Source organism: Canis lupus, chromosome 3 (genome assembly GCF_011100685.1).
Source record: "Canis lupus familiaris isolate Mischka breed German Shepherd chromosome 3, alternate assembly UU_Cfam_GSD_1.0, whole genome shotgun sequence".
Classification (NCBI taxonomy): Eukaryota; Metazoa; Chordata; class Mammalia; order Carnivora; family Canidae; genus Canis; species Canis lupus.
The window spans coordinates 33,882,233-33,896,606 of record NC_049224.1 but is presented as its reverse complement, the minus strand read 5'-3'; the positions used below and the strand labels follow the sequence as shown (position 1 = coordinate 33,896,606).

At 38.2% G+C, this 14,374-nt stretch overlaps 1 protein-coding gene across 1 annotated transcript in view; it reads left to right on the top strand.

The window, feature by feature from the left end:
• Positions 1 to 14,374, top strand: part of GABRG3 (gamma-aminobutyric acid type A receptor subunit gamma3) — a 740,987-nt gene that overhangs the window by 31,181 nt on the left and 695,432 nt on the right. Inside the window, exon 3 of the mRNA XM_038532572.1 lies at positions 4,163 to 4,230. Coding sequence (XP_038388500.1) covers positions 4,163 to 4,230 — 68 coding nt within the window. The remainder of the gene's footprint in view (positions 1 to 4,162; positions 4,231 to 14,374) is intronic.

The window sequence follows — 14,374 nt, the reverse complement described above, 5'->3', positions numbered from 1 at the left end:
GAAAAGTGAATACATTTTTGGGCAAAATATATAAGACCCCGTACCATTAGCCCTATTTTATATATATACTATAGACTTTTCCAATAGACTCTTCTCCCGCTCACTCAGAAAATCACATCCCCTCCTCTTGCCTCCTCATTGCTAGCTTCTTTACCTCTGTGTAACTCTTCATCCTTCACCAGCTACCCAGGGCTTAATCTTTTCTTATTGTGGTAAAATATATGTAACATAAAATTTACTATCTTGGCCACATTTAAGTGTACAGTTCAGTGGTACTGTATGAATGTGTTTTGAAAGCATCACCACCATCCATCTCCAGGACTCTTTTCATCTTGCAGGACTGAAACTCTGTACCCATTAAACACTAACCCCACCATCCCTGCCTCCCCCAGCCCTTGGCAGCCACCATTCTTCTTTCTGTCTCTATGAATTTTACTATGCCAGTACCTCATATAGGTTGACTTATAAAGTATGTGTCTTTTTTGACTGACATATTTCACTTAGTATAATATCCTTAAGGTTCATCCATGTTGTAACGTGCATCATTGTGTGCATATCTGCATATATAAACACACATATATTTTAATTTTATATTTATAATTTGAATATTATGATGTTTTAATATCTTAAAAACCCTTTTTGACTGAGAACAGACTGTTCCTCTGGGGCTAGCCAATTCTTAGAGATAGCAAAGGGCCTAGCCAGAACCATACTTTTGATATGCAGGCTAACCAATCCAGAGCCATAGTCCCTCTCTGGCCCTTACACTACAGGAAGCAGTATTCTTCTGCCTTAATCATCCCAGGTGTACTAGAGACCACAGTAATTATTCAAACAAGCCAATCCTAACTGTTTATCCTGCCTTGCTGTGTCTTTCCTGCTGAAATCCTATTTATAATCATGGCATAAGTGCCTTCCCTCTCTACTTTGCCCTGGCTTCTGCCTCCTGACCACCCTGATGTCTTTCCCATGCGGCCCTACAAGGCATATCTCCAGTGTCCAGGACTTGTGAATATAATAAACTTTGTTATTCTGAGCCTCTTCTCTTGCGGCTACATTTGACCATCAAATAAAAGAATACAAACTTTCAGAATCTCTTTCCTTTTAAGGCTAAATAATAGTTCATATGAATACACTACATTTGGTTTATCCATTTATTCCTCCGTGGGCACTCGAGTTGCTTCCATCTATTGGCTTTTGTGCATGATGATGCTATGAACATGGGTGTACAAATATATGTTTGCTTTTAATTCTTTTGGGTATATACCCAGAAGTGGAATTGCTAGGTTATATAATTCCATGTTTAATTTTTTTTGAAGAACTGCTATACTGTTTTCTATAGTGATTGTATCATTTTACATTCCCACCATGCTTGAGAGTTTCAGTTTCTCCACGTCCTTGCCACAACTTGTTATTTTCTGTTGCTGTTGTTTTTCATGAAAGTGAAGTACTTATCATAATGAAGGTGAAGTGATATCTCATTGTGGTTTTGATTTGCATTTTCCTAATGACTAGTGCTGTCTTTTCAAGTGCTTAATGGTCATTTGAATATCTTTGAAGAAATGTCTAAGTCCTTTGACCATTTTTAAATCAGATATTTTTTGCTTATTTGTTGTTAAGTTGCAGGAGTTCTTTCTATGTTGTAAATTAACCACGTATCAGATATGTGAGTTGCATATGTTCCCTCCCATTCTGGAGGTTGCCTTTGCACTCTATTGACTGAGTCTGATACACAGAAGTTTTACATTTTGATGTAATCTAATTTATTTATTTTTTGTTGCCTGTGCTTTTGGTGTCATATGCAAGGCATAATTGCCAACTCCAATGTCATGAAGCTTTTCCCCAATGTTCTCTTCTAAGAGTTTTGTAGTTTCTGATTTTACCTTTAGGTCTTTGATCCATTTTAAGTTAATTTTTCTATATAGCATGAAGTAAGGGTCTAACATCATTCTTTTGCATGCGGATATCCAGTCTACCCAACACCATTTGTTGGGAGACTGTCCCTTTCCCATTTGAATGATCTTGGCCCCCTTGTCAAAGATCATTTGTCAGGGCCATGAGTCTTTGAATTATAAGCTTTGAACCACCTGTGGGTCAGTCTCTTTCCTGGGTGCCACCGTCACTTTCTTAAAAGCTCCTTTTACTTTAGCATGATGTTGCTTAAAAGAGCATTTGCTTAAAACAGTTAATTTCCCCCGATTTTGGGTGCACATGTATACATCCATGTGTGTGTGTGTGTGTGTGTGTGTGTGTGTGTATGTGTGTGTTTATTCCAAACTGTTATCCCTTAAGACCTTCAATGTACTTTTGCACTTAATATTCATTTGTCCCTTCCCACTTCAAGTTAAGGCTTTATGTGTGTAGGTCCTTTTTAATTAATGAGATTAAATGCTCTGGAAGCCTAAACTTTTTTTTTTTATTTTTTTTAATTTTTTATTGGTGTTCAATTTACTAACATACAGAATAACCCCCAGTGCCCGTCACCCATTCACTCCCATCCCCCGCCCTCCTCCCCTTCCACCACCCCTAGTTCGTTTCCCAGAGTTAGCAGTCTTTACGTTCTGTCTCCCTTTCTGATATTTCCCACACATTTCTTCCCCCTTCCCTTATATTCCCTTTCACTATTATTTATATTCCCCAACTGAATGAGAACATATAATGTTTGTCCTTCTCCGACTGGCTTACTTCACTCAGCATGATACCATAAAACAATGAGAAAAGTCTCTTGCAAAAAGTAGGTTGTCAATTGACTGACTTAACACAGGCTCTTGAATGATATCACCAAAGGTTTTGTGGTGTCTAGAAACAGAAAACTTGCTGTATCCAGTGAAGCTGAAGAAAAATGATACTTACTATTCATAGTAGTTATCAAATCTGTCTAAAATGAAGAACAGTCCTTTTATGAAATGTAAGCACTATATACATAACACATAGAATTGTGTTGGGGTGTTTCCCAAAATGCCAACAGCTCTTTGAAGCCAATATAACTTGATTGCCCTGACAGATGTTAGAGTAGTTGGCTCAAACTCATAATCATTGTTTTCATTTTCATGGAGGTGTGGAAAACGTGGCTTGGGCTACAGACTGCTGGATATGCAATTAATGAGATTGTGAGCTCAGAAGTGCTACTCATAATTCCAAAAGTAGAGTGCAGAAGTCCATTTGTGCATGATTATTTAGTAAAACTGGAGTAAGTTATTGAAATAGTTGAGGATACAAACACTCTTGTAGCTGTAGAAATGACTTGTTTCATGTGCAAAGGTTCAGAGTCTTGTGTTTCTCTAGGGAAGAAATATTCTGAAATCAGTGCTGTCATTCCCTTTATCAATTGCTAAGGGCAGAGGAAAGGGAACCTCCTTCTTTTCAGAGGGCATGAACCCTGACTCAGAGGTTGGCCGGCTCTGCAGTCTCATTATTGGTACTTGCTAAGGAAAGAGAAACTGATTTTCTTTACAAGGAAATGAACCAATTTTATCTTTGATGCACAATGTTGGATTACAATCTCTCGTCTATAAATTCTATGCCCTCATGGTTGAAACTGTAATTCTTTAACTTACTAAAATGTTATTCATTTTTGAGTTACAGGATTTTAAATCTGTGATATGTATGTGTCTTCAGGTTTCACAATGACAATAATCAGTATTCCTTATTCTTCTCTTATGTAGGCACTCTCCAGATCTTGGCTTTGAGTCACTTTGCTTTAGAACAATTAGTTATGCGGTCAGGTGACGGATAAGGAACTGGAGCCATCTTTGATATTACTCGTAACTGGGGTTTGGCTTTATGGAAAACCCTGGCATCAAGGATCTTGTGCAGTGTCTTTAATCATTTTATATTTATTGTCTTATATTTTCTTTGCCATATAATCAGCTTAACAAATATTGCAGAATATCTTTACAGTGATCTATTCCTGGCAACATGCAGTGTATAAATGCCCTGTTTTCCAAGAATTTGTTAAATACAAGTAAGAATCTCTTGTCCTTTGAAAATTTTTAAAAGGAAGACAAGCAGGGTTTTAATTGCAACTGCAAGGCAAATCCAAAAGAAATATCCACCCCTTTTCTGCATATCTGTGAGGGGTTGATGCATGAGTCAAAGGAAGTCGAATACTTTCCTCGGCCACTCTGGCACAGTGTTAACGCACTTGTATTTTTCTCCACAGTAAAACCGACCGTAATTGACGTTGACATCTATGTTAACAGCATTGGCCCTGTGTCATCAATAAACATGGTAAGAAGCTCTTTTCTTTTCTGATCTGAAGACCCTTGCATCAGTTCTTACTTACATTCTAGCTGTGAGTTTCTGTTTCGAAATTTATCATGCAGGTTTAAACTCACAATTGACTTCTTAAATCTATAGCATTGATGGGTAGTTTAAATATTGAAAATGGTTTTTAAAATTCTTAAAAATCAAGTAGTGGAGTTTGTGGCCATAGTAGTGAGACATGGCTCTTGTGTTTAAAAGGCATCTCATCCCCCACCTTCTCCACACACGTTATTTACTGCACATGGATCTTCAGATGAGATTATTTGCAATTATGCAGTCATTGATTATATTTGATTTCATTAATATTAGGGATAAATATAAATGACAGCTTTTTGACTTTTGGTTCAGTTTTTCAAGACCCCAAAGACATGCCTTTTTTTGTTTCTTAGGAAAGAATCTGAGATTACCCAGCTTATACTTTGCTCTTCAATTTGAACTCAGGGGGTAAAGAAACTATTTATTTATTTATTTATTTATTTATTTATTTATTTATTTACAAGAGAAAGTCTGGCATCAAGTATGTGATTTTCCTGAGTAGGGTATTATCACAGATTTAGAGGCAAAATGAGCTCCAGAAGTAATTGTGATGTGAAGGAAGGCTTTCCCTGTAAAAAGTGCTTAGCTGTGACGAAAGTATTGGAATGCTAGAATACATTAGCGTAAAAGTGTGCGCTGAGGTGAGGTGCTCCAGGCCGGGGTGGGGCTCCCTGAATAGAGTGTGCAGGGTTCCAAGAGCACACATTGACCTTTGTTGACCTAGTGATGGCAGGAGTTCTGCTGGGGGTCTTCTTTGTATTTCATACTTTACTGCTGTTCACTGGCTCCTGGGTTTGGTGAGGGGATGAGGCTAAGGGTGGGGAATTGCCAGAATGCTGATTTAGATGCTGTCTTTTCATTGCAATATTCTGTAGATGGAAATAATCCCTCCAGAATTAGTAGCAAAATCAGTTCTTTTCATCGCCAGATATTAAAAATGTTCATCTTTTCTCTGATGATATAAAGTTTTCCATGCAGGGGTAGAATTATATTTATGGGTGAGTCATTTAAAAAAAACAACAACACGTCATCCATAAATTGGGGGTTGGACACTGGCAAATCCAGCCTATGGGTTGTGGATTGTAAAATGTAAATTTTAAGTGTAATATTCCCTTTCCTTGATAAATAATTATTCAGTTGACCACATAAAGACTGTAATCACTTCTTAGTTCATTTGTTTCTCATTCTGGAGTTTTATTTTCTTACATTAGTTCCACATTATTCGTCACCTTCATGTCTAACACTAACTCATATCTGACACTAAAAAAGGAGTGTCTCCATAGAGATATACTTACGAAATTATTTTAGAAACAGGGGTTTGCATTCATATGTCTTAGAAATTTTTGTGAACTCCTATAACTTTGAGATCTACTCTCTGCCCAGAATTAAGCTTTGCTATTGGAATTGATAGAAATTTCTGCCTGGAAGTCATAAGCTTCAGAGAAGGAGGCTAAGTGACAATCACCCACAGAGTGATAAGGACTCTGCTCATGGGCAGGCACCCTATTGGCAGAGCTGGCAACATTTGGAATATATTTCTCTGATGAGGTCTCAATCTGAAACTTGATCGATAGATGGGTGTTTTCCCAGTGGGGCAGCATGAGGAAGTCCTCAGTAAAATGCAGGAAGACCGATGTGTGACCTGATTGGGGATTGAGGGGCTGGAGTGCTGTTTGAAAAGCCAAGGGAGTGGGGTGCAGCTAGACAGCACCTTGGACCTGCCTGGGACTCAGGCCCTGAAGCCTTTAGGAAGAGTTGGGCTTCATCCTTAGGCAGACGTGGGCATTTAGGATGTGTGTAGACCCACTTCCATCTAAGATATATATAGGTCAAATTTTGTAAGATTGTTCATATGCAGCAAGATCTCTCTTCAGACCCCCTTCTTCCCTTTTAGAGAGAGAGAGAGAGAGAGAACGAGAACAACTACATAGCATAGAACTGACAATGCTTTAAAATCTTTATTTATTTATTTATTTATTTTTAAAGACTTTTTAAATTTATTCATGAGAAACACAGAGAAAGCGAGAGGCAGAGACACAGGCAGAGGGAGAAGTAGACTCCATGCAGGGAGACTGATGTGGGACTCGATCTCAGGACTCCAGAATCACGCCCTGGGCCGAAGGCAGGCGCTAAACTGCTGAGCCACCCAGGGATCCCCTAAAATCATTATTTAAAATAATTTACTCTGACCCTTTCATCAAGAGGGGTGAATGATCTTAAAATGGTCTGAGGTTTTGTAAGACCTCCATTATCTGAGAAAAATATATAAACATCAAAATCATAAATGTTTTGTGGCAGACACCAAAATACTGCTGTTAGATTTATTTTTTATTTTTTTTAAATTTATTTTTTATTGGTGTTCAGTTTACTAACATACAGAATAACACCCAGTGCCCGTCACCCATTCACTCCCACCCCCCGCCCTCCTCACCTTCTACCACCCCTAGTTCGTTTCCCAGAGTTAGCAGTCTTTACGTTCTGTCTCCCTTTCTGATATTTCCCACACATTTCTTCTCCCTTCCCTTATATTCCCTTTCACTATTATTTATATTCCCCAAATGAATGAGAACATACACTGTTTGTCCTTCTCCGATTGACTTACTTCACTCAGCATAATACCGTCCAGTTCCATCCACGTCGAAGCAAATGGTGGGTATTTGTCGTTTCCAATGGCTGAGGAATATTCCATTGTATACATAAACCACATCTTCTTTATCCATTCATCTTTCGATGGACACCAAGGCTCCTTCCACAGTTTGGCTATTGTGGACATTGCTGCTAGAAACATCGGGGTGCAGGTGTCCCGGCGTTTCATTGCATCTGAATCTTTGGGGTAAATCCCCAACAGTGCAATTGCTGGGTCGTAGGGCAGGTCTCTTTTTAACTCTTTGAGGAACCTCCACACAGTTTTCCAGAGTGGCTGCACCAGTTCACATTCCCACCAACAGTGTAAGAGGGTTCCCTTTTCTCCGCATCCTCTCCAACATTTGTGGTTTCCTGCCTTGTTAATTTTCCCCGATTCTCACTGGTGTGAGGTGGTATCTCATTGTGGTTTTGATTTGTATTTCCCTGATGGCAAGTGATGCAGAGCATTTTCTCATGTGCGTGTTGGCCATGTCTATGTCTTCCTCTGTGAGATTTCTGTTCATGCCTTTTGCCCATTTCCTGTTTGGATTGTTTGTTTCTTTGCTGTTGAGTTTAATAAGTTCTTTAAAGATCTTGGAAACTAGGCCTTTATCTGATCCGTCATTTGCAAATATCTTCTCCCATTCTGTAGGTTGTCTTTTAGTTTTGTTGACTGTATCCTTTGCTGTGCAAAAGCTTCTTATCTTGATGAAGTCCCAATAGTTCATTTTTGCTTTTTTCTTTTTAGGAGTTATCTCTACTGCATTGAAAGGATAGGCCAATAAATGTTGGTTGCCTTTTATTTGTGAAAGTGAGGCAAGTGTCTAGGCAACCATGGGCAAGGTGAATGATAGGAAATGCATTGCTCTGGAAATAGTTACATGTTTATAGTCTGTTATCAGCAGAGCTAGAGCTAGAATTGTCTGGACTGTCCCCTTGTCTGCTTCCAAGAGGAATATTAATGTACTATTAACTTATGTTAACCAAGCAAAGCATAAAGTGTTCACAAAGTATTGATAGGTGATAGATAATAGGTAGATAAATAGATAGATAGACAAAGGCTTGTTTTATAGATAGGTAGATAGATCGATCAATCTAGGTATACACAGATACATTTAAATATCCAATTCCTATGTTCTCTGGGGTGAATTTTTCTATTTCCATCTTTGTTCATTCAGTTAACATTTGACATATGACTACTGTGTATCATGCAGAGTTCTGGATGTAGGTTACCACAAAAATGAGTGGGAAGAGCAAGTCTAGATTCATAAACAAACCATCATGGTATACAGGTGTCAGAGCAAAGAGATTCCTATGTCTCAAAAGAGGGAAGATTCCATTGCCCTGTGGGATGTTTCAGGAGGCTTGTGAATCAGGGGCTCCTAATTGCTTTTTTAGAAAACTTAAATGTTTATTTTTAAAAAAGACTTATTTTTAAGAGCAGTTTTAGGTTCATGACAAAATTGAGAGGAAGGTACAGAGATTTTCCATATACCTCCTGCCTTTGCACAGGTACAGTCTTACCCTTTATGAACACCACCCTCCTCAACCACAGTGGTACATTTGTTACATTCAGTGAACCTATATTGACTTCTTTATCACTCAGGCATCCTAGTTTACATTAGGATTCACTCTTGGTGGTGTACATCTATGGATTTGGACAAATGTGTGAAGATGTATCCACCATTATAGAATCATACAGAATAGTTTCACTGCCCTAAAAATCCTGTTTATGCAGCTGCTTATTGAAGGATGAGTATTTCTAACCTTTGTGCTCCAAATTTCAAAATTCTGCTTGGAAGTCAAAATGATAAAGGAGTTCTTTTCACACTGCTGAACACATCATATATATCCACTCTATCTAAAACACCAAACAGTGCAGTTTACAAAGAATGTAAAGTGCTTCAAAGTGGACCTCATGAAAAGTAAAAGCAGTTTAAAAGTAAAGAGCTGATGGTATAAGTGGGTATTGGGAATTGCGTCAGCAATACAAATAAAAAGAATATGAGAGAGACCAAAACAATCAAATTAAAGAATATATTATGCAGGAAAAAGTACAATTTAGAGATGTGTGTGGAATTTAAGGATGTAATTTTTTTTTGGGGGGGGGGGTGTTTGATTGCAATGCTAAAGCCTGGCAAAATTATGGCTCTCCCTCACCAAATATTCTTTTAACAATCAAGGAAAGAGAGAAAAACTAATTCTACTTCTTTTCCCTCTCCTTCCTCCCACTTTTCTGTTTCTTTTATTAATATTAATACTGAAGATTCAGTTTCAGACATTCTCTCTGCTAAATAAAAATGAAGTTGCATTTCAATCTATTGCTTAATAGACTGATTCTCGTCTTGTTTATGCTAGAGTTGTTTATGCTTTTTCTAGTTATTGAGGATATTAGAATTGGTTCACACAGGTTGAGGAGAATCTGTTTTTACAATATTTTTTTAAAAAAAGATTTTGTTTATTTATTCATGAGAGACACACAGAGAGAGGCAGAGACACAGGCAGAGGGAGAAGCAGGCTCCACACAGGGAGCCCGATGTGGGACTCGATCTCGGGCCTCCAGGACCACGCCTTGGGCTGAAGGCAGATGCTAAACCTCTGAGCCACCCAGGGATCCCCAGTTTTTACAATCTTTAATCGCATTCCATGTCTTTGTCACTACAGCATATCTAAATGTGTACAATTCTTAGTCAAAATTGTGCAGGGTTTATTTCAAGACTGGGACTCTGCAAATCAGGAGAGCTTACACATTTATTTTTGAGAGTGTTCACCATAAGCAACTTTTTAGGAAAGGAACAAAGAAAACTCATATTTTGTACCTACTTTGTGTTATCAACCTCATCTTCTATCACCTTCACAAGGCCATGGCAGAGAAGATCCTGCGCTTTTCCAAGTACTGTGTTTGTGGTGAGTATGTGAAGCTCACGAAGGTGGAAATCTCAGAGCAGTGGTTCGAGCTCTGACCACCTGCACTTCTGTAGCCACTATTAAAATACAGCAACTACAGAGCTTCAGCCTTTTTTTTTTTTTTTTTTTGAGCTTTAACTGGGAAGTTGAGTTGATAAGGGCTCAGAGTGAGTGTAATGTTAAAATTGTTTTCCTTTTTTAAAAACTAATTAATAGAGTTCATTTTTTTAGAGGAACTTTAAAAATATTTTCCTAGCTTTTTTGACATAGAAGTGATACATAACAGTTTATAAGTTTACGGTTTACAACTTGGCAATTGGATATATGTATATTGCAAAATGATTACCATGATAATGTCAGTTAACACCTCTATCACCCCACATAGTTACTCCTCCTTTTTTTGTGATGAGAACTCTTAAGATCTTAGCAACTTTCAAGTATATAATATTACTAACTATAATCACCATGCCGTATGTTAGATTCCCAGAACTTATTCATCTCGATGCTGCAGGTTTGTACCTTTGACCAACATCTATCTCTCCATTTCCCCCACTCCCAGCCCCTGACAGCCACTATTCTATTTTCTGTTTCTATGATTTCAGTTTCTTTAGACTCCATGTATAAGTAATATTGTATAGCATTTGTCATTCTCTGACTCACATCATGTAGTATAATTTTAAATTTACAGAAAAACTGGACAGAAATCACAGAGTTTCTATATGCTTCTACACACACCCACACACCCCTTCTATCATTAACATCTCTCATTAGTATGGTACATTTGTTACAATAGATGAAATAATGTTGATACATTACTATTATTATTAACTGAAGTCTATAGTTTATATTATGGTTCACTTTTGGTGTTGTATATCCTATGGTTTTTTCCCAAGTGTATGATGACATGTATCCACCATTGTTGTATCACATAAAATGTTTCCACTGCCTAAAAATCCTTTGTGTTCTATCTGCATCCCTATGCTCTAACCCCAGCAACTACCAAGTCTTTTACTGTCTCCATGGTTTGCCTTTTCCAGAAAGTCATACAGTTGAAATTGTAGAGTATGAAGCCCTCTCAGACTGGCTTCTTTGCCTTTTTTTTTTTTTTTTTTGCCTTTGTTTTTAAAAGAACTGGTTCTAAGTCATCTGAGGAAATGAGGAAATCTAACACATGTAGTGATTGAGTCAATGGATGTGACTGTAATAACTGTTTGTGACAATGTGTTACCCAGAAATTAAGGGGTCAGCAGTACAGGTCTTGAGGACAGGTTGAACACCACAAGAATGTGTCTGTGGCCTAAAAATATAAAACTTGTAGGAAGACATGCAGCCAGGAGAGGAAGGGGACAACATGGGCCTGTGAAGCTTGCTGAGATGTCTCTGAACCTCATCCCATTTCCTCTCACTTTTGGCTGCAATTTTAAGAAGAGATGTCAGGCAACCATGTGGAATCATGGAAGCCCAGGAGGGAGGGAGGTAAATTCCATTACAGAAATGTCTGTATTACTACAGGATGCCAATTGTTTCATAAAACTTTTCTGAAGCATCTAAGGTCAAGAAAGTCCAAAGGAAGCTAAGGCTGTGGTGCCCCAGTGTTTTGGTTTTCTTTGCATTTATCCTGCTTATGGTTCATAGCAGTTTTGCATCTATATTGTGATTCCCATCGTCAGTTTTTTAAAGATTTTCTTTATTCATGAGAGACACAGAGAGAGGCAGAGACATAGGCAGAGGGAGAAGCAGGCTCCCTGCAGGGAGCCGATGTGGGACTCGATCCCAGGACTCCAGGATCACACCCTGGGCCAAAGGCAGATGTTCAACTTCTGAAGCCACCCAGGCATCCCCAAATTATTTATTATTATTATTATTATTTATAATAATTAACAAGGAAGCTATTTGGGGCTGAGAGTAAAGCCCTAATAAAACATTAATTTAGGATTGTTTTCTTGCTTTAGTGACATCCCTGAATGCCTTCAGATTAGTGAAAAAGAGGAAGTTTTCTAGAGACCAGTACATCCAGATTTTCCCTATGTAATGACTGTCCAAGAAATCCTAGAGGGTGTTAATGATTTTTTTCTTCATAGCAATATTAGCCTTAGAGGACCAAAGCACTTGTCTGGTATAGGTCATTTAAGTGGATGGTCTTAATAGATAGTTGTAATATTCTCATAAGAAGTGAAAAATAATACTTTAACACATAAAGCTTGTGTATTTGAGACTTGGTTCATCACAGGACAGAAATCTACTTCCAAGCTAACAAGAATAGGAATAATAATATGTAAAATATACACATTATTAAATAAATCAATAGAATATACTGGAGGACGGGAGCCTGGTGGCCTAGCCAGAAGAGGTGTGAATCTTGATCTCTGCGTCATGAGTTAGAATCCCATGTTGGATGTAGAGATCACTTAAATAAGTAAAACCTAAAAAAATACACTGGATGAGCCACACAGTATAAATGACAATGATTTCTGGGACTTAGAAAACAATCTCCAGGATTGAGAAAGAAAATGACTTTTAAAGGCTTTTTCAACCTGAGATCCAGCAAGACTCATTCTGCAGCAGGTGCCACTTGACTATGAGCCCTTGAGCCACCACCCACATCTCTTTTTGATTCATTAGCATTCAGCCCACATGCCCTAATAAGTATGTGTCAAATGAATAAAAGGACAAAAATCATTTTGACCCTCTGCTTCTCCATATACATACCCATTAGTATATCTTTATGTGTGAACACAAAAACATCCTTCATACCATATGCTTTGCCAGGTCATTAGGTTACGATTTTATTAGTTGATACATTAGCCTCTCTTTTTCTAATAATATTACGTAACACTTTTCCATTGCTTCCACTGTTGTAAGCAATTCATCCTGACAGTAAACCTCTGGAGGACCTTGATATTATCACCCAAGCTTATGGCTAATGGAACTAAAGTTTAGAACCCTTGAGTCATATTTCCAAGGCTGTCCATCTAGAAGATGGTAGAGCAACCACTGACTCCTTAGAGTAAACAGGAAACCAGCATGAGCTATTCTAACAGGCACATCTTAAATGTAAAATGAATGCATTTTAAACTTACCTGTCTTTCTTTCTTTTTCCTCTTGTGTCTTGGAAGTTTCCACCATTTTATATGAAATGTTATTAGAGATACTACCTGGCAGGATGGGGGCATTCATATGCATAGATGTGAACTTTTCAGTGACTTAGGAACAGTGAGATATCTGTAATGATAATAAAGCATCTCTCTTTTGTTAGTGTTGATCTTGCACATACATTCCTTCAAGTGTATAAATAGCTTCATATTTTTTTCTCATCCTGACCTTTTCCATTTCTATGGCATATTTCACGATTGATATCCCCCATTCTCCATGATATGGGCTACATGATGTACCTCTGAAAAGAGTGCCTTCTTTATGTCCCATATAAAAAACATTTTTGGAAAGGGTGAGCCATTGAATTGGGGCTCACCATTAAAGAATCTGAAGAAATTCTCACGTCTCACTTTGATGAAGTCCCCACCAGCCCTCACATAGGTGCAGCTTCCTAGAGGCAAGAAACAGCATTCAGTTTGCTGTGGCCTTATTTTGCACCTGTGGTGTGACTAAAAGGATAGTGTGTAGTGCTGAGCTGTTGTTACAGATGCTTAGGTACAATTATTGGCTCCTAAGGGTGGTTGGTAATATGTATCTTTCAGAGAAGTCTCTCCTGTAGCATTGTGGAGTGAGAGCTGGCAAGACTGAGTTAGGGAAATATCCGAGGATTGCTGTGCAAGTTCAAGGGGAGGAATATGAGTCCTGAACCTGAATAGCCATGGTGGATATAGAGGTGAGTGTGAATTTGAGAAATACAGATTTCCAGACGTGACGATTGATCTCACATAGGCATTAAGAATGGGAGAAGTCAAGGGTGACTTACAGGCTAGTGGACTTCATTAATCCAATAAATATTACTAAGCACCCACTATGTGCCAGATACTGAGGCAGGTAATGGGACATGTTGTCTTGTAATAAGCCACAAAAGGCCACAGTGTTTATGCACCTTCCATTCCTATGGCGTAAACTACTGAACAACACGATGGCTTCAATTTTCAGCCAGATACACAAAGAAATGAAACACTTAAATGTGACCACATATCCTTATATGAGAGTAGAGAGAGTTAGATATGATTTCTTTTTGATGCCAGATCACAGTGGGGACTTTGTCATAGTAAGATGTTTGGATTTTATTGTAGGTTCAGGAGGAAACCTTAAGGAAGCTTCCAAATAGGTAAATTATGTAGCTTATCTTTCAAAAATAATGCTGTACCCCAACTATACAGAGAGTTGAAAGGCCAGCTTTACCCCTGCCCCCTAGTTCCCTGGAGGCAGCAGGATAGCATCTATAAATATTGTTAATGAGATCTGTGATGGACTTAATTATATCCCCCTCCCCATTACAACCTCCCTACTCAAATTCACTTATTGAAGTCTTTTCCCCAAATACATTAGAATGTGACCTTATTTGGAAATAGAGTCATAGTAAGTGTAATTAGTTAAGATG